Genomic DNA, 22,110 nt, shown 5'->3' with positions numbered 1-22,110 from the left:
GGGAGAATGAAGAGCCACCCACTGTGGGAGAACTAAAGACCATCTCAGGCACCTGAAGGTGCACAAGACTATGGGACCCGATGAGATCCATCCATGGGTCCTGAAGGAACTGGCAGATGAAGTTGCTAAGCCACTATCCATCGTATTTGAGAAGTCGTGGCAGTCCGGTGAAGTTCCCACTGACTGGAAAAGGGGAAACATAACCCCCATTTTTAAAAAGGGAAAAAAGGGAGACCTGGAGAACTACAGGCCAGTCAGTCTCACCTCTGTGCCTGGGAAGATCATGGAACAGATCCTCCTGGAAGCTATGCTAAGGCACATGGAGGACAGGGAGGTGATTCGAGACAGCCAGTGTGGCTTCACCAAGGGCAAGTCCTGCCTGACTAACCTAGTGGCCTTCTATGATGGAGTGACTACATCAGTGGACATGGGAAGAGCTACGGATGTCATCTATCTGGACTTCTGTAAGGCCTTTGACATGGTCCCCCACAACATCCTTCTCTCTAAATTGGAGAGATATGGATTTGATGGGTGATGTCCGGTGGGTGAGGAATTGGTTAGACGGTCGCATGCAGAGGGTAGTGGTCAATGGCTCAATGTCCAGATGGAGCTTGGTGATGAGTGGCGTCCTGCAGGGGTCCATATTGGGACCAGTACTGTTTAATATCTTCATCAATGACATAGACAGTGGGATCAAGTGTACCCTCAGCAAGTTTGCAGATGACACCAAGCTGAGTGGTACGATTGACACGCCAGAGGGACGGGATGCCATCCAGAGGGACCTGGACAAGCTCAAGAAGTGGGCTCGTGTGAAACTCATGAGGTTCAACAAGGCCAAGTGCAAGGTCCTGCACCTGGGTTGGGGCAATCCCCAGTATCAGTACAGGCTGGGGGATAAAGGCCCTGTCAAGAAGGACTTGGGGGTACTGGTGGATGAAAAGCTGGACATGAGCCAGCAATGTGCACTCGCAGCCCAGAAGACCAACCATATCCTGCATCAAAAGGAGCGTGGCCAGCAGGTCGAGGGAGGTGATTCTGCCCCTCTACTCTGCTCTGGTGAGACCCCACGTGGAGTACTGTAGTGACAGGACAAGGGGCAATGATTTTAAACTAAAAAAGGGTAGATTCAGACTAAATATAAGGAAGAAATTTTTTTGAATGAGGGTGGTGAAGCACTGGCACAGGTTGCCCGGAGAAGTGGTGGATGCCCCATCCCTGGAAACATTCCAGGTCAGGTTGGACGGGGCTCTGAGCAACCTGCTCTAGTTGCAGATGTCCCTGCCCACGGCAGGGGGGTTGGACTAGATGACCTTTAGAGGTCCCTTCCAGCCCAAACTGTTCTATGATTCTACATGTGCACCTGTACACACAACTTTAACGTTAACTTTCATAGTAGAAAGGAATAAATATAACATACATAGTAGTACTTCAGACAAAACACCATAATAAGCAAAACCAAATCAACATTATTTTTACACAGAAAACAGCACACTTACACAACTTATAGCCCTTTCAAGTACATTTTTAGTTGTCTTTAGTTTTTTTGCAGCTTGACAGAATTTTTATTAGAGTGCTGCTCACTTTCAAAATATGAAGTTTTCTCCACATTTGCTCCTGCTAGAGTATGCATTTTTGAAAACTTGGTTTTACAGAGCAGATAGGTGGTTTCTTTAAGATATAGACTAGAAATAGTTAAAATGTAAATGATATCCTCTGTATTAATATGACACTTAGAGAAAAGGCAGTCCAGTAAGCAAAATGCTCTCATTTATGAACAGCTTAGTATCTATTTTTCAAAAATTAGTTACATTTTGATTATTTTTTCTGTGCTACGCAGTACTGTAAGTAATGAAAATAGCCTGATCTGACTGAGAAATTAAACTCCCTTCCTTGCTTCCTGTTTGTATGAGTGTTTGTGTACGTGCATACGGTATGAGTAGAGCAACATTTAAGGGTTAGAAAAATTCTTGCTGCTTGCAAAAACCAAAACCAAAAATAAAAGCTTATTGTTTAAAGACAAGGAAGACAGGGCCGTGCTTGTTATAAGAAATGCTGAACGAAGTATCTCTTGACTTGTCACTAAATTCCAAATTAGCCTTAATTCAATTCTAAAAGCCACCTGTGAATCAACAGTGGTTTTATTTTTTATAGTCTTACACTATGTGTAAAAGATTGTATAGGTTTTGTGCTTTCATGATTTATTTGTTTTGTTTCCAACTACTTGTGTGTTTTTTTGTTTTTTTTTTTTTTAAGTCTATTTTGGATATCAACATGGTTAAGCTGGACACAGAGCAAGTCCCATAATACTGTTCCCATGTATTTGGGTAAGTGTATTCTAGGAAATAATTTTCAGGTCAGTAACGAATAGCAGGAATTCTGCTCAGGTGCCCAAAAGTGACATTAACACATTTGATTTAATTTACTCTTGATGGGTTCACCTGTTATCCCCTAGTCATATTGTCTTACCAAATGTCTGTGTTAAGTATTGTGAAACGGAAAGATAAATTATCATTAATGTTTAGATATTAATTAGATATCCTAGAACCATCAAAACTGAGACTTTCATGCCTGCAAAAGGTTTCCACAGATGGGATAAATTTTATTCTATGGTTCCCTAAGTTCATGATCTGGATATTATTAAAGTAATGGAAAAGCAATGCTCTTCTATCCCTCAAAATAAAATTTCTTTGTAAGTGAAAGGTTTTTTTTCCTGGACTAGCATGAAGGCTTGTGGAGTATCTGGTTTTAGCTCAATATATTTGCTAAGGAGCACAAACTTAGTGCACAAAGCTTTGTGTAACACCTAGGTATCCTGTAGTTCTGTTTTTCAGCTCATTACAGAATCTTTAATATTTATGCAATACAACAGCAACCTATCTAACTCTATCAAAAAACTGGAGAATGGCTTTACATATTTCTGGGGGAGGGGTGTACTTTTAATTAGTTGCTAATTTTTTGAATTTAGTTTTTAATTAGCATACATCATTGTGGTAAGTATCTCCAAACATTCAGTTAATGGTAAAACACTTAGTAAAATAATAACTAATGTAACTGAAGGCACGTAAGAAGAGTCCACCAATCAAACTATTCCATAAAACCGAAGTTTAAAAGAACCTCCAACTTCTCTAATATTTTTCAGTGAGCTCAAAAGGCATAATATGCTCTTGCCACTGAAGTCTAAATGCTAATAAATGCAATTAAGTTGGTATTTCATCTGTCATCTGTAGGAAAACAAGCTGACACATGAATGTCAGCCAGAGACTAGGGAAACCGTTGCCAGAGATTCCAGTCCTTTAAATCAGTGGATTGCAGTAAGACTATGGGTTTTTTTTTAGTCTCTCTTCCTGAAGAAATATATTGAATTGGTTATAAAAAGAGTTTTGTTTTCAGAAAACAAAAAATCATTATCCACTCAGTTCATCTCTCCTTTGATATGCAAAGGTCAATTTAACTAAAAAAAAGTAAAATAACAGAAAAAAACCCCTTTTTATTATTAACTTTTTGAATAAAGCATTTTATCAGACCCTGTCACCATTTGGATAGATCAGATTTTGAGGAAGTTATATCTATTGAGCCAGATCAAATAAAATATAGAAGGCAGAAAATGCAGATGTTTAAAGAATGCAAAATTATTAAAATTATTTGTCAAGTTAATGTAATTTTAAAATTGCAATTTTGTATGTATTTTTAAATTTTACATGAATATATGTAACACATGTATACTAATATCATAGAATCACAGAATGGTTTGGGTTGGAAGGAACCTCTAAAGGTCATCTAGTCCAACCCCCCTGCCGTGGGCAGGGACATCTGCAACTAGAGCAGGTTGCTCAGAGCCCCGTCCAACCTGACCTGGAATGTTTCCAGGGATGGGGCATCCACCACTGCTCTGGGAAACCTGTGCCAGTGCTTCACCACCCTCAGCGTAAAAAATTTCTTCCTTATATTTAGTCTGAATCTACCCTCTTTTAGTTTGAAATCATTGCCCCTTTTCTATTGCTACAGGCCCTATTAAAAAATCTGTCCCCATCTTTCTTATAAGCCCCCTTTAAGTATTGAAAGGCTGCAACAAGGTCTCCCCAAAGCCTAATATACTATATTTAACCTATACATTAAAGATTTTTCATTCATTTATCAGTGAAAAAGGCAAAAGGCATGAAGAAAAGCTGTATTTAAATATTTTTATTAACAATTTAGATTGGATTTCTAATTAAAAAATGCACGTTTTATTTAGCTAAAGCACATCTGTTTCCTAAGAATGTGATGATACTATAAGTAACCCTGTAGATGTTAGGCACGTTTGTAAGGTTAAAATTTGAATCAGAACAGCCAGTGTGGTGTCAAAACCTCTTTATCAGTTTCACATACAAGTGCCCTTTCTTCTGAGAATCAGAGCAGGATTGTTAACAAGTTTTTAACTAGCTTCAGAGCTCTTTGCCTAGGAAATAATTTTATTTCAGAAAAAGAAGAACCCTGCTTTGAAAGTAAATTTCAAGATTTTATATGATCTGTAATGTACTTTAAAAAAACCACCCACAAATACACAAACCCAACCAAAAAGAAGCCCCTTGTCTGCTGACAAGACTGTTGACAGTCCCCAACTGTAATTGATTGACTGTTTGCCACTGAAAGTGAAATAAAGCTAATCTTTCTGGTCAAATGACATCAGCCTGAAAGACTAAAGACTATATAATGAAATATATTCTATTGTATGTGTGTGATTATAAAAAAAAAAAAAAAAGAAAAATAGTGTAATACAGTGGGAATACTAGGCAGAAAACAAATAGCAAAATAATTTTGATTTTGCCTTTTCCGTATGCCTTAACACAAACATTTTAAGACTTTAAATATTCTCTTCATATTCAGAAAATGTATTTTTAGAATTTAATGAGTTTATGGCTATTATTTTCTAAATGCATTTTCACATCTCTAACAATTCCACAGACTAAAATCTGTCCTCATGTAAATCCCCTATTTAACCTCTTAGTACAATGATATCGTTGATACCACCAGATACATAAAGGGAGGGTGGGGGTGGGGAAGAGAAAGAGAGACAATAGTACAGTGGTTATAGTATTTGATTTCAGTGGTGGCAACTAAACGTCAAATTTTTACTCCATCTGTCCTGGTTTCGGCAGGGATAGAGTTTATTTCCTTCCTAGTAGCTGGTACAGGGCTGTGTTTTGGGTTTAGGATGAGAACAAAGTTGATAACACGATGTTTTAAGTTGTTGCTAGGTAGTGCTTACACTAGCCAAGGACTTTTCAGCTTCCCATGCTCTACCGACTGAGAAGGCTGGAGGTGCACAAGAAGCTGGGAGGGGGCACAGCCAAACTGGCCCAAGGGACATTCCATACCATGGGACGTCATGCTCAGTACATAAACTGGGGAAAGCTGGCCGGGGGGGCCGCTGCTCGGGGACTGGCTGGGCATCGGTCGGCGGGTGGTGAGCAATTGTACTGTGCTTTGTGTATTATTATTATTACATTATTATTATTGCTATTATTATTTTATTTCAATTATTAAACTGTTTTTATCTCAACCCACGAGTTTTTCCTCACTTCTACTCTTCCAATTCTCTCCCCCATCCCACGGGGCGGGGGGGGGGGGGCGGGGGGGGGAGAGGAGGAGTGAGCGAGCGGCTGTGTGGTACTCAGTTGCCAACTGAGGTTAAACCACACCACCATCCCAGAGAGACTACTGACCATTTGGATTATATTATGACTCTCTCAGGCTCTCCTGAGGGAACTGTACTGCTCCAAAAAACTAATATTCACTTTAGCATTGCCTTGTACCTTGGTCTTCCACAAACTATATGAGTGCATTAATCCCTGTACCATAGCATTGATTTCTCATTTTTACCCAATGAATTATTTTGACTAAGCAGAGTATCTCCAGCATTCCAGAGACTGAGAAACTAATAGTACTATCTACACAGTAGAGAGGAATAGAGAAGAAGTTCAAATTCACAGTTTCCAATCTTGGCTAAGGGTGGTGTCGGGTCTTCCACAATTCCAGTAATTTCTCTGCCTAAAAGCTTACTGAATAACAGTCCTCCACCTTCTGTAGCCAAGCCTAACCCCGACCATTCCTGTCACAACTGATAGACACATTCCTGTGATAAGACTCTATTTTAATGAATCTTCTTTTTCAAGTCAAAAGTACCTCAAGCCAGAAATTTCCCAAAGAACTTGTTTCCTCAACTACTTGATTAATATTTATAAGAGGTATTTTCATGTTAATTCTCTCCCTCTCAGTTGCCGATTGACAAAAACAGTCACTAAACATAAACTGCTGCTAAATGTCGAAAGTAGATGAGCTTTTTTCTAGATATTGTGTTTACTCTCAAGCTAATTGCATTTTTTTTTAGAGCTGAAGGAAATCCTTAAATTCTTGTGTCCAAATTAGATATTAACTTAAAAATTAGAAATAAATACCTGTACAACTTTCTGAGACTGTACATCAACAATAAGAACTCTGTCAAGTGTGGGCTGAGTTACGTAAATGAACTTGTCTTTTACATTAACAGCAGTTGCCCATACACACCGCTGAACAGGATCTCCATCTGCTTTGGGACAAACTTCATCCTATAATCCATTAGAAACAGGGAAAATATAAGAATAAAAACAGTCAACAATGCAATTACAAATTATGCTCTTTTTCTTCTTTTTTAACTGTAAAATAAAATTTCAGAAAATTTAGGGAAGGAAAAAGGACAGGTGACATTAGGACATAGGCTAATGTTAGCCAAACTGCACATTGTAAGCACCACACAACTCACAAGTACTTTAGTGTAAACCATACACCAGCTTTTTTGGATGTTTTCTAGGCATTCAGGCAGTTAGCACTGTTGTCCTGAGAAAGAAACCCATTTGAAATAATAATACGTGTAGAAATAAAGTGAGCAAGAGCCAGGAGACCTTAAAAACAGAAAAACAAATTAGCCACAAAATGTCTCATTACTGTGCAGTAGCTAGCAGCTTCCCCATCCGCACCATCACATTATCTTGCGAAGGAAGATAGTTATAGACATGGCTTACACTTACACCTGAGAACACAGCAGTAAGGCAGGCAAACAGCAAATTGGGAAGATGATAATGTATAAATGGAGAGGAAGAGAAGGAGGTGTGGTGCAAGTTGTCATATGGTATAGGGGCAAAGTAGCAGCAGTTAAAAGGATCTGCTTTTTTTGTCATATAGAGTACTGATATGTTGCTTCAAAGGTCAAGAAGTTTGGCTACTTCTGCCATAAGACATTCTCATGGCCTATCTCGCTAGTGTCAAACCCAATACAAATCAAATGGCTTCTTACTATCATTCCTTCCCCCTCTGCCTTTCCATCCCTGCAAAAGGATGAATTTGAAACAAAACCAAAATTCCTGTTGACTTCAGTGAATTCATATTTCATATTCCATAATACATATAACTATGTACTCTCACTCAAAATAGCTATCTATAGTTTACATGCTCACTATTCATATGTTTATATAAATATATTCCCACTCATCATATATATATTTATATTTCTATCTATTTGTAACTATATACTCCCAGTGAAAGCTTGCGTTTATCAAAATTAAAAGTTACTTGGTCAAATACATTACCATATTTGGAAATTCTCTTTATGAAATAGCATGATTTTTTCATATAATGGACATCAAATTTATGTAAAAACAAAGAGCTGAAAAATACTCTGCTTGGAGATGTACAGCATGTGCCAAGCTTTTTTGTTTTCCTGACCTATTCTTCTTTTCCCTCTTAATTTTTCTTCCTTTCATCACCAGGGGCAACTTCTCCAAATCGTAAGTATTATTTCTTTTTAGCACTTATCTGCTGCTTATTCCTAATTTAGAATGCTCTGTCAGATACATCATAACTGGTCGCTGTGAAAATAATTATGATATGTCAGCAGATGATGACTTCAATGTAGAATGAACAGCAAGAGTTGATGAGATCTTAAACAAGAATTCTGTTTCTAAGCATCAGACTCCTTTTAAAAAGAAGGGGAAAAATAACATGACAGAGCAAAATATCTGGCACTAAGCAATGCTTTTCAAGAAGATGATGATGCATTTCAACACTAACTTTTCTATATCATCAACATTCTTTGCCTGCTGTGCCTCTGTACTTTTGAGAAAATACACTCGATCTTTATATGTCAAAATAAGAAATAAATCAATTTCCAGCTCTAACAGAGGGAGTTTCTTTACAGCAGATTGAAAGCCACTGCTTGGTCCTATGTGGTTCTTAAACCTCAACAAAGGCAAGGTCTTTCAGAAATCACATTGATAACGAAAGGTTACTAAACTCAGGTACCGTGGGATGGCACATAATCAGAAACTTCAGCAGAACTTAGAAATAAGTAAAAAGAGTAAGATTTATTTTGCACTGCTAAAAAGCCATGCACTTTGAAGGGAGAAGTTTAAAATCTGTTTTTTAACGTATGATAGGCATGGTGACAAATGGGACTTTTGTTCTTAAATGTGGCTAAAAGCTTTTCATCACATGAAGTGTCAACATAAACAAGTATGTCTCTAATATGATATGCAATCATCAGATCAATGATTCATATTTATTCTAAATATGCCTTGTCTTAGTTCCATGTTTTATCTAAACAGATAACTACTTTTAGACTGTTCTACACAGTCCTCTTTCTTCCTCGGAGAACACCTTCTTCAAATAATGCATCTGTAAATGTTTATAACAACTCTATACCACGTCATTCTTTTCAGTCATGTCTCTCAGGGCCTCAGTTTACCACAGTTTTTGGTGCTGTGAATTCTATAAGGACACATTCAATACATTATTTAAAAATAACACCAATTCCTGCTGAAGGAATCTAGGTTTCTCTCACATGGCATCATATAGATTAGTGTAAATGATTACACTAATCATACCTCCCACTGTGGGAAGTATAGCAGAACAGGAAAAAATGCAAGTTAAGCACTTATAACTATATCCAGAGTTAAGCCACCTCCTTAAACATTTTCCTGAATCTGAGTCTAAAATACTGGCTGAAGTGTATTTCTAAATATTATTTCAATGTAAAAACAAAATACACACACATATATATTTAAATTAGAAACTACAGGACATGATTCTTATTATCTATATAATTCATAACACTCGATCCTCTTATTCCACTTTAAATACAAGTGGAAAGCATGACACTCTCAGATTTAAAGTAAAAAATATTAAGTAAAATATAAATCTACATATACAAATGCATTTTACTGGTTCTAGAATATTATGTTGTCATAAATTTCTATAGTCCAATGCCAACTCTCACTTTGCCCCAAAAACTGAAAAATTAAAATAAAAGCAAAAAAAGTGTTTCTTCAAAGTAACACTGAAAATTATGCACCAAAATTCTCATAGCCAAAATAGAGTTCCCCAGCATGAATCGGTTTATGCAGTTGTTTCTCTAGTTATTCAAACCCACATTTATCTAGATGCCCCAGAAATAGCTTCAATCAATGGAACTGAAATCTTGCTTTTGAAAAGTTAACATTTATCCGATTAGGCAGTTTGGATTTCTTTTACATTACAGGCAGTAATACTGAGGCTCTATATTAATTTCCCCCGTGGTTGTGTAATTGGTTAAAATAATTTCTCCTTAAAATATAAGCATAAAACCACCATTTTCTTCTTCTAATTAAAATGTGAGCAATTTACTTTTTCCTAATTTATTCTCTCCGAAAAAAGCTATCATCTGATAAAACATTAATTTATTTCATTGTGTTTTTTCCCTCAGACTTTTTAATCAAAAAGCAACTTGCCCTGTAACAAGTCAGCAGATAGAGAAAAATAAATCCTTAGAGAAAGTTTTTCAAGGTAGTCTGGGGCAAGAAATTCTCAAGAGAAAACATGCACTTGTAGATTTATATATGCAAATTCTATGTTTATAAACTTACACTTAATGCAAGGGTCCTCAGTGTTCTAACAAGATTTGAGTCGAGCCCTTTAAGCAGTATAATGAAATGTCTATCTATAGATATGTCTATCTATGACTGTCTAAGGGTAAGGTGACATCAACAGGTTACAACAGTCCATGTATTAAGACACAAATTTATACATCACCTGTTCTATATTAAGTTACTCTTTACTTGACATTCTGTAGTAAAAATCAGACTGCGGACCTTTTTCATGTTTTTTTTCAACAAACAAAGGTTAACAGTCTTGCATTTCCTACACTTACTGTGCTGTAAGAGCGTAAACCAAAGCAATTTCTGTGGAGTAACAACTGTGTTTCAAGTACATTTCCTGTGGAAACTTTGCTCTGCCATGTAGTCACATTAATTATTTTGAAATTAAGTACTTTGCTCCCACCTCCAGCACATATTCAACATCAAGTGTGAGATGGCCTAGTTCACTGAAATATGGCCATTATGCGCTAGTGCTTGTAATAAAGAGGAAATCAGGATTATGACGAAACCAAAAGGATTTTTCCATTGGTCTCAACAAAGGCATATGTTTCAATTGCCTCTTTCCCCACCCCAGCCTCCTGAAATAATTATTCTAATTAGGATTTATTGGGAAGGGAAAATAAAAGCACTTTTGCATAAGAATTAGAATATAAAGGCTTTAGATAATATTAATTTGCAGAACATAAATACAGGTTGCACATTAGTGAGGAAAATGTCCCAAACACTTCATAATGATGAGACATTCAACAGCTGAAAGATTCTAGTTGGACCATGGTTGAGAATCTATTTGACAACAGGTTAAACAAACAGCTGTGAAAGCTGGTATAACTAAACAATAACCTGCATCAGAAAACAGAAATGTTTATTTCCGTCCCTGTGCATTTAGAATTGTCACTATCAGCCTAATAAAAGTCTACTTTCATTTGATATTAATTTAGAAGATTCAAGTAATTCAGGAGATTCTGGGAAGGAGAGGAGGAAGCTCTTTATATTCCTCTGAACCATGATGATCCAGTAAAGCATTAAATCTTTTGCTTCACTTTAAACACAATGAAAGTCTAATTGATTCCCACGTTAGACACACACTAAAGTGCTTTGCTGTATTGACACTCAGTTGCATAAGAGGCAATTAAATATTTAGATAAGGGTTCTCAAGTATATAGTTATTGAGAAATTGTATTTACCTTTAGCAAAATTAACATACCTAAATACGTACATGTGTAACTACTGCAATATTCGTTCACAATACAATGCAATGCCATGTAGAAACATCTGAGTTCATTCTTTTACAGGAGCTCAGCTAAGGGTAACTTATTTTGTTGGCAGGCAAACAGAAACCTAGGGAGGAACACTGCAGTATCACGTATAATATCCAGACATTTTCTGTAACACTTCTAACACCTGAACAACGCTGCAGAATTTAGAAATATTCCTACACTGTAGCAAATGTTTGGTAATGAAACAGGTCTACTGGGGTTTTACTTATCACTTGAACAACTAATTCAGAAAAGTATAAAGAAATGGGAGAGGTTTAAGCAAGCATGTATTTCTTTAGGTATATGTTAAGAGATAAGAGATGGAGATTTTATTAGCGATAGCTGCTGTAGATGTGAAAGGCTATGTAAAACATGCAGTATACCAACATCTCTGATTAGTAAAGTTATATGACAGAGTCAAAGAGAATTACTAACGAGTAATTTATGACATGAACTCTTACCACTAAACAATCTCATGCTGGACTTGATAAAAATCTGATACTGTGACAGAACTGGGTTATTTTATTATTCTTATTTAGAGAAAACAAATTTTCCAAAGAGGCTTGAGGAAGATATGATGTTCTTCAAAGGAGGAAACGGTTGTCTAAAGCTTCATAGTTAATGAGTTTTTTCAAGAATATACTACTGTTGTCATAGTATTAGCAGTATATGCATGGAATTCTTTTAAACTCATATTTCATCCTTATTCTGGGAGAAAAGTAATCCTAAAGTTTTTTTTTTCAAAATTTCAAGATTTTTTACTGAAAACTATTTCTCAATTTTTTCTTTTTTTGGAATACAGAGTGAACAATGTTGTCACTATGAGTAGAAAAACATAAGGATATATTTTCCAAATATTTCTGATTTCTCTTGTAGGAATAAAGATTTATTAACCACCATATGTGAGGCAAGATGTTTTCCGTGTTCAGGGGAATAAGTAGAAATATTATTGAATTTAATGGGCAAAATGACATGCGTGTAGGTACAAAGCTCAATTTCTGGCTATATATTTACCACACCTACCCACAAACCAAAGATATCCAAAGAAGGACAGGTCTATACCTACTTTAAAATGAAAGTTATCAAGTAGCCTACTTTCCTGGTCTCTTTTTTTTTTTGGGGGGGGGGGAGAACATAATTATTATGCTACTTCAGGTTTGAAAGCTACAAAAAGGAAACAAGTTTGACTTATCCATCCTGATTATTACCACATTTCAATAAAAATACACTTAAAACCTAGGCTGCACTTTAGACCAATAAAATTTTAACAGACTTCTTAAATAATCAGCTTTTGAATTAAACAGCCATAAAAAAGCTCTTTGGCTTATTTTTGGCTGTGTCAACCTAATTTCACTTAAGCAGCACAAATCAAGGTATGATTAGCTATTCAAAGCATAATTATTCACACTAAAATAAATCTTGCTGCTGAGTACAGCAGCCTTTGACATCAATAACGATGACTGAAGAGGCAAATTCCATTGAGACAGTTCTGCTGTTATTTCAGTGTGCTTTAGGTATTAGGGAAAAAACCCCAAAATGTACAGCTCGTGGGTTATTACGTATTTCAAGGTCACTCATTCAAATCCAAATAATGAGAAAAAGTTATTATTTTTGAAAGGTGATAGATCATATGGAACAAGTCTTAATGTAGTGACTAGTACCAAGTGTTCTGTGAGAACATGCATCATGTCAGCTAGCAATTTGATTAGCAGTAAAGGAAAAACAACAAAAGAATAAATGGAAGTGGAGAATACACTGCTGTTTTTATGTATGCTCCGCATGGAAACTACTCCATAAATGCACAGAATTTGGTGAAATCAGCTATAAATCTGTTAACAATAAAGTTATTGAAACTACTTATACGAATTGTAAGTTGGAGTCAAAGCATCAATCATCTCTACTAACTTCAGTGGAGCTGTAAGAGTGTTTATCAGGATAGGGATTTGCCTCATGATAGCTGACAGTTTAATATAGACAAACATCCAGTGGAGAAAAAGAAACCATTAAATATAGTAACTTTAGATCTTATATTTAATAGAAAGAGAATCAATCCCTGATTCACAGAGATGCACTTAACGGGGAGGGGGGGGAGAAACAACAACAACAACAAACAAACCAGAAATAACGAGTAGAGAGCTGTTAGAGGAAAGGACTGGGAAAAGAGAAAGACAGCCAAAGAAAATAAAGGGGTTGAAAAGTATACAGGGAATACTCAATCTAAAAGAGAGATTGAAAGTTTGAATTTGATCAAAGAAAATACAGGAAATTTTAAGTCCACCATTATAAGCTACTTAGTAATTGAGAAGACATGTCTGAATTTATCAAGCAGAAAACACTAAACTAGCAATAATAAATTCTTATTTAAAGAAAACTATAATTGAAAAAACACTCTACAAATAAATTAAAAAAAATAACTTGCCTGAAAACCGAGGAGTTTTTCACTAGGCTTAATATGTCTCTGAAATTCACATTCCACTGGTTGTATTACTTTGATGCCATCTTCATAAAAAACATAAAACATGTTCCCAATTCCCAGACCTTAGGAACAAAAACACATTGAAATGTATAAAATTAAATAATGACAAAAAAGAAAATCCTTGTCTTGAACTAAAAACCTCATCATATTTTTGGTATGAGACCAATTTGTAAATGCTTATAGTGCTAATAGAGCTAATCCTATGGGATCTTTTGTTGTAAAACTAAAACAAAACTGTTACATTATTCAGAATTAATTTCACAGTTTTCTCCATTGGAAAGACAGTGTCTTTATGAATACAGATCTAGAAATATATATTTTGACAGCTGCAGTAATGAAAGTGATCTTGTGAAATCATCTATATTGAAATCAAATTAATATAAGTTCTCCATGTACTCTTATTTTTCTTTTTCTGAGGGATGGAAAAGTTAAAGTAATTTCTGTATAACATAGAAAGAGAAGTTCTGAATCTTTGTTATAAACCCTTATTTGACATGTCTTTCAGTCAGAAAAATAAATATTCTCTATTATATTTTATTGGAAAGCCAGAGTTGGACAGATATTCATTCCAAGTTTGAAGGGCCACAAATGTTTATAGAACTATTCAATCCTTCTACCACAATGTTGCTGAATGAGAGGCATGATGTAATGTTTTGTGGAGAAGGTGGGAACCAGATCTGTCGCTTGAAGTCTCATAATATTTGTGGTCATGCTCATGACCACAAAAAAGGACATTCTCTTTAGTTTACCGTGTGCAAGTTAAGACAATTGTTGTTGATTCGCTATGTGGATGCTATGATGGATGATCAGTTCTTATCTGTAAAATTCTGTGAAGAAAATCACAGTACTCATAAAATTACCATTATAACTAACTCTGACAGCTAAACTGTGGGCTACAATGATAAAAATGTACATGTATCTTGGGTACAGGGCCTAAACTTCCACTGGACATAACAATATTTGGTATAGGAACGCAGGGGAATAAAACCCAGGAAAAATAAATTTGAGTCTGAAATTCTGCTTATCCTAAATTTTGAAGGAAAACTTATGTTAATAGAGAGAGAACACATCTTAATATCAAATAAAATAATGAGAACATTAAGGGGGGGAGGGAAGTGTGTGTTTGTGTATAGATAGATGTATGTATGTACACACATACATAAAAGTTCCCAGTTTCCATTAGGAATCACATAGGCAATACAGTCTTTTAAGGATAGTAATATGCATAAGGTTGTCAGGCCATGCCCAGAACCAGCAAGTTCAATTATCTTTGAGAAATCTTGTGGAATCATTCCCACTCCTGACTAAGTTTTCCTAAAAATAAAGAAGGGACAGTCTTCTAGCGGAGTTTTCCTCATTTTATATCAAATCTATCTATTAATAGGTTACCAAAAAGGAGTAGAGGAATTTGTCTATGCTGCATTTGGTGTACCGTAGAAGCAGGCTTAGGTTCAAGGAAAACTTACCAATCATGTCTACTCCAAGCATAAGGTGCACTAAGGGCAATATGCCCACTCTGGCCAATGGGATGCTTTTGTATGCCTTTGCAGGTAAATCACACAGCCTATGTAAGATAATACGTCAAGGTCTTTCTTTAAAAAATGCCTGACACTGCATCCTCTAAGAACAGCTGGAATTTGTAGATAAGCCTGACTGAGATTAGGCTGCCCATACCAGTGAACACAGTGGAGAGATCTACAGCTGAGCAACTAATTTACTGTATCTATTTTTAAATATGTGGAGCTGGCTGGGGATAAAACAAGGTTTTCCCTTCTCCCTGGTCTCATTGACTAAAGTATATTATAGTTATTAGCAGGATAAATAATACCAGAATGTGAGGAAGTAAATCAGCTGATAGCCCCAAATGATAGACATTTGATAAAAAGACTCCTAGAACTTCCTCCTCAGTTGCCAATACTCCAAGGCAGGCTTTCCAAGGTACAGATAATATTTGTGTAGAGTAACCCAGCCCAAACTCTTAAGGCTTTATTTCCAATGTCTGGATAGTAATGTTCACCAAACTGTTTTCAAAATCAGTGAAGGAGACACAGTAAGAAATGTCCTTCTACCATTTCAATACTGAGTTAGGGAAGTCAGTTCATATAAGGAACATTTACCTGAGGATCCAATGAAATAGTTATAGAAGCATAGAATCATAGAATCGTTTAGGTTGGAAAAGACCTTTAAGATCATCAAGTCCAACCGTAAACCTAGCATTGCCAAGTCCACCACTAAACCATGTCCCTCAGCACCACATCTACATATCTTTTAAATACCTCCAGGGATGGTGACTCAACCACTTCCCTGGGCAGCCTGTTCCAATGTTTAACCACTCTTTCAGTAAAGACATTTTTCCTCACGTCCAATCTAAACCTCCCCTGGCGCAACTTGAGGCCATTTCCTCTCGTCCTATCGCTAGTTACTTGGGAGAAGAGACCGACACCCACCTCGCTACAACCTCCTGTCAGGGAGTTGTAGAGAGCGATGAGGTCTCCCCTCAGCCTCCTTTTCTCCAGGCTAAACAGTCCCAGTTCCCTCAGCTGCTCCTCATAAGGCTTGTTCTCCAGACCCTTCACCACCTTTGTTGCCCTTCTCTGGACACGCTCCAGCACCTCAACGTCCTTCTTGTAGTGAGGGGCCCAAAACTGAACACAGTATTCGAGGTGCGGCCTCACCAGGGCCGAGTACAGGGGCACCATCACTTCCCTACTCCTGCTGGCCACACTATTTCTGATACAGGCCAGGACGCCATTGGCCTTCTTGGCCGCCTGGGCACACTGCCGGCTCATGTTCAGCCGGCTGTCAACCAGCACCCCCAGGTCCTTTTCCAACAGGCAGCTTTCCAGCCACTCTTCCCCAAGCCTGTAGCGCTGCCTGGGGTTGTTGTGGCCCAAGTGCAGGACCCGGCAGTTGGCCTTGTTGAACCTCATACAGTTGGCCTGGGCCCATCGATGCAGCCTGTCCAGGTCCCTCTGCAGAGCCTTCCTACCCTCGAGCAGATCAACACTCCCACCCAACTTGGTGTCGTCTGCAAACTTACTGAGGGAGCACTCAATCCCCTCATCCAGATCATTGATAAAGATATTGAACAAGACCGGCCCCAGAACTGAGCCCTGGGGAACACCGCTCGTGACCGGCCACCAACTGGATTGAACTCCATTCACCACAACTCTCTGGGCCCGGCCGTCCAGCCAGTTTTTGACCCAGCGCAGAGTACACCTGTCTAAGCCGTGAGCCGCCAGCTTCTCTAGGAGAATGCTGTGGGAGACGGTGTCAAAGGCCTTACTGAAGTCCAGGTAGACCACATCCACAGCCTTTCCCTCATCCATTAAGTGGGTCACCTTGTCACAGAAGTAGATCAGGTTGGTCAAGCAGGACCTGCCTTTCATAAACCCGTGCTGGCTGGGCTGATCCCCTGGTTGTCCTTCTCATGCCTTGTGAGCGCCCTCAAGATGAACCGCTCCATAACCTTCCCCGGCACCGAGGTCAGGCTGACAGGCCTGTAGTTCCCTGGATCCTCCTTCTGGCCCTTCTTGTAGATGGGCGTCACTTCTGCTAACTTCCAGTCAATTGAGACCTCCCCAGTTAGCCAGTTAGCTGATAAATGATTGAAAGTGGCTTGGTGAACACTTCTGTCCGCTCCCTCAGTACCCTTGGGTGGATCCCATCCAGCCCCATAGAATTGTGTGTGTCTAAGTGCTGTAGCAGGTGGCTAACCATTTCCCCTTGGATTATGGGGGCTTCATTCTGCTCCCCGTCCCTGTCTCCCAGCTCAGGGGGCTGGGTACCTGGAGAACAACTCAGCCAGCAACTGAACACCACACAGCCACTTGCTCAGTCCCCCCACCCCGGTGGGATCGGGGAGAGAATTGGAAGAATAAAAGTGAGAAAACCTATGGGTTGAGATAAGAACAGTTTAATAATTGAAATAAAATAAAATAGTAATAATAATAATAGAAGAATATACAAAGCAAGTGATGCACGATGCAATTGCTCACCACCTGCCAACTGATGCCCAGCCTGTCCCTGAGCAGCAGTCGCTGCCCCCCAGCCAACTCCACCCCAGCTTATATACTGAGCATGATGTCATATGGTATGGAATATCCCTTTGGCCAGTTTGGGTCAGCTGTCCTGGCTATGCTTCCTCCCGGCTTCTTGTGCACCTCCTTGATTGATGAATATGGGAAGCTGAAAAGTCTTTGATTTATTATAAACACTGCTTAGCAACAACTAAAACATCAGTGTGTTATCACACTATTCTCATGCTAAATCCTAAACACAGCACTATGCTAGCTACTAGGATGAAAATTAACTCTATCCCAGCCAGAACCAGGACACTGTTAAAGACTGAGGCAAAGAAGGTGTTAAATACCTCAGCCTTTTCCTCATCCTTTGTCACTGTGTTTCCCCCTGCATCCAATAAAGGATGGAGATTCTCCTTAGCCCTCCTTTTGTTGCTAATATAGTCATAGAAATGTTTTTTATTGTCTTTTACGGCAGTAGCCAGATTAAGTTCTAGCTGGGCTTTGGTCCTTCTAATTTTCTCTCCGTATAACCTCACGACATCTTTGTAGTCCTCCTGAGTTGCCTGCCCCTTCTTCCAAAGGTCATAAGCTCTCCTGTTTTTCCTGAGTTCCAGCCAAAGCCCTCTGTTCAGCCAGGCTGGTCTTCTTTCTCTGCCGGCTTGTCTTTTGGCACATGGGGACGGCCTGCTCCTGCACCTTTAAGATTTCCTTCTTGAAGAACGTCCAGCCTTCCTGGACTCCTTTGCCCTTCAGGACTGCCTCCCAAGGGACTCTGGCAACCAGCATCCTGAACAGGCCAAAGTCTGTCCTCCGGAAGTCCAAGGTAGCAGTTCTGCTGACCCCCCCCTCCTTACTTCTCCAAGAATCGAAAACTGTCATTTCGTGATTGCTATGTCCAAGATGGCCTCCAACCGTCACATCACCCACAAGTCCTTTCCTGTTTGCAAACAACAGGTCCAGTGGGGCGCCTTCCCTAGTTGGCTCATGTACCAGCTCTGTCAAGAAGTTGTCTTCCACACACTCCAGGAACCTCCTAGACTGTTTCCTCTCTGCTGTATTGTATTTCCAGTAGACATCTGCTAAGTTGAAGTCCCCCACGAGAACAAGGGCTAGCAATTGTGAGACTTCTCCCAGCTGCTCATAGAATATTTCGTCTGCCTCTTCATCCTGGTTGTGTGGTCTATATTATCCCCCCTTCCAAGTTATTATGACCCCAAAACTGTTCCTTTGAGCATGTGTCTACAAATATCTGTACAAATATCTAATCTATACAAATATCTAATCACTTAGGCAAGCTGCTACTTCACAACTACAGAAGCTATTCCTCTAAAGACATCTGATCTAATTTTGCAACCCCCCCCCCCAAACCAAAACCAACATACTCTTTTTACACTTATACAAGTAAGCAGTTGTGATAAGGCTTTTGTGTACCCCATATACAAATATACATTGCAGGCACTAAAGCCTATCTGTGGTTTCACAATCTTAATTGTCCTACTAATCACCCATCCCTCCCTTCCTATCTGTTAATACTTAGATAACAGAAAATGACAGAGTATGCATGGCCCAGAGAAGTTAGTGATGATGCTTATTGGCATCTTCAGGGTATTGCTCTCTTGTAAATGAATTCTGACATTGCAACCAGTAACAATATTTGTTGGAAACAAGGATTGGCCAATGAGAAACGCAGGAGAGATCGAGAAAATCTGCTCTAGAAGATGATATTGTCACTTCACATTCTCAATCTCTACTATAAATTGCTTTCTGTTTAGTTTTACAATAGTCACAGAGAAATTTGAATGTCTTTACCATAAGCACTCTGGTAAGCTACTATATTTAATTGGTCTTTATTGTCACAGAATTTAAGTTTTCCTAAGTGCTTGCTAACCACTGAAAGCAACACAGGACTTGACCTGAAAAGACAATCCTCTAAAAAATCAAGGGGGTGCCAATCATGTTTTCAGTTTTATTCAAGATAAAACACAAGATAAAACACAAGTGATACCTTCCCAATAAGTGGTGAGAATATGATACATTTGAAAACTTTGGTGTTAGAATCGTGTTGTGCATCAGTTTAATGGTGAACAGTGGAATTGTATGAAGCTCTGAACATGTCATTTGTACTCTGCAAGGCCAATAGAGCAGGAGGATCACAGCTGAGCTCCGCTATATTCCGGGAACTGATTGTTTATACCAGCTGAGCAACCGGTAAAACGGGAATATAAAAAATAAAACTAGTTCATATTTGTAAACACACTGGGAAATGCCAAAGGTTACTATGTAATTAGGCAAATGAAATATCAAATTTTTGAATCTTTAAATTAATTTAAAACAAATATTTAAGAAACATGCAGAAATACCATTTGCAGCATGAATTCATAGCAAAGCCTGATCCACTTAGTATTATCAGTCTTCCAATGGAAATAATTGAAACATTTCCTATTTCTGAAATACATTAATTCCTAAATTGCAACTTTAAATTAAGAACAGGCTACTTAGAGCAATGAAATGAGAGCTCATGACAATACTTCAATTATGATATTTTTCTGCAATATGCTTTATGATATTATCTCATATATATGAAAATTAATACCTATCTTTGTTAGTAAAATATACTTTCCATGCTTTCTATGTTATTCACACCTGATACTGTCTGTATTTATATTTATCCTTCAGTTGGCCACAAACCACAAACTTCCATTCCCCCTCTCACCATTTACAAACCCTTCCTGAGTATAAGAAGAAAATGCTTTGTCTCATTAAGCAACAACAGGTACCTCAATTTTAATTAAATTGTTTAAGATTATAATTTTGTCAAATAAGAGTGATCATACAGGAAGATCAATCCCAACAGCATATAGACTGATTGGTTAGAAGCTTTATCATGCCAGCAAACAAACAGAAGTTAAAGGTCTACATTTTAAGTCTGAGCTTCTTGTTGTACCCCTCTGAGTAATTGTCTGAAATTTTTGAACAGCTTATTTCCTTCCCTCTCCCCAAAAGGAAAAGCAGTTCACAAAGGCATGAGCATTTAAAGGATTATTTTCCACTATATTTTTTCTTTAAATCAAATCCTTCAAATGTTGCAAGGGGGAAGGTAATTACTGTAACTGTAGAGTACAAACAAACAAACAAAAAAACCCAAACACACAAAAGGAATAATAGATAAGCATTTCATCATAATATAGAAAATATGAAAAAAGCCATCTGTATTAGTACCTTGCTCTCGCCACAATATGTTTGCAACTGCAGCATGTAAGAGAGAGAAAGAACAGAAAACACAAATGAACAAGAAAAAAACCATGAAATGATATATCAATTCTGAAATAATTATGCTTTAACCTCTGATTCATTAAAATGTTTCTACAGGTAAATAAATGGAAACTGCAAATCAACTATATGATTAACTATATGATTAAATAAAGTTCTCTATGACACGTGACAAATCCGTGATTAGTCATCACAGTTATTTGGGTTAGGGTAAACCCCATCACCCCCTGTCACCCCCCCCAAGTTAACTGCATTAGCCTTTATCAATAGTGTGTTTCATAATCCATTACAAAAAGCACGTGGAGTTTGCATACACATAAATTATGTATATTAATTACAGGTGATGTAATGTTCATCATTTCCTTTAAGCACTGGACTTTGAAGAGATTTATTTCAGCACATGGTTATGAGAGAAACATGCAAAACGAAAATGCATACAAGATATTCTTCTGTATTGCTGTAACACAGCCATGCTACCAAAGTTGTCATGCTGTATAAGTTTTGCCATTATCTTTGGAAGACCAAGATGGGAACTATAAGATCGCATGGTAACCAACAAAGTGTTTAATTTGTCTTTTCCATGAAAACATAAGTTGTATTTGGCCATCTTGTTTACAATTGGATTTTAGACCTTTGAGATGAATGAAAACTAATTATCCTAATATTGCTCTTTCTGCCTGTGGAGAATAAAAAGAAAAACAAATACAAATTTGCAAATTTTAAATGTTTAGAGCTCAGCATGCCATGGAATAAATTGTTTAAAACACCATCACTGAAAATCAAAGTATTTTGTAAAGTAATGATCTTAAGAAATAGAGAAAAAATTAAATGAAAGGAATACAACACAGAGGACACACATATGTCACACATAAACATAATGAAATTGTGATGTTCATTGAAACACAATGTTGCAAAAGCGAAAAACATTAATGTGCTTTAAAAAAAGAGTTTGGAAAAAGTAATGGAAGACACGTTATTAAAAGTTATGTTGTTACACAAAAGTCCCTCAACTGCTGACTGCTCAAGTTTGAGAGTAGAAACAGGAACAGCTATCAGTCCAGAAAAGTCCCAGATACTATGATTTTCCCAAGCATCTTTTACTGGGCATTGCTGAAGACAGGACCAAGATGGGCTTTTTGCCTCATGCAGTGCAGCAT

General features: G+C 37.8%; 1 protein-coding gene across 4 annotated transcripts in view; it reads right to left on the bottom strand.

The window, feature by feature from the left end:
- FSTL5 (follistatin like 5) overlaps positions 1-22,110 on the bottom strand; it is a 421,124-nt gene that overhangs the window by 35,326 nt on the left and 363,688 nt on the right. For 3 of the 4 annotated variants that reach the window (XM_076336585.1, XM_076336583.1, XM_076336584.1), the window contains exons 11-13: positions 20,903-20,929; positions 13,602-13,720; positions 6,438-6,587 (exon numbers count right to left, since the gene is read on the bottom strand). In XM_076336585.1, coding sequence (XP_076192700.1) covers positions 6,438-6,587; positions 13,602-13,720; positions 20,903-20,929 — 296 coding nt within the window. The remainder of the gene's footprint in view (positions 1-6,437; positions 6,588-13,601; positions 13,721-20,902; positions 20,930-22,110) is intronic. The other variant, XM_076336586.1, reaches the window with a different exon arrangement.

Source organism: Aptenodytes patagonicus, chromosome 4, assembly GCF_965638725.1.
Source record: "Aptenodytes patagonicus chromosome 4, bAptPat1.pri.cur, whole genome shotgun sequence".
Lineage (NCBI taxonomy): Eukaryota > Metazoa > Chordata > Aves > Sphenisciformes > Spheniscidae > Aptenodytes > Aptenodytes patagonicus.
The sequence above is the reverse complement of the archived record's forward strand: the minus strand, read 5'-3'. Positions and strand labels throughout refer to the sequence as shown.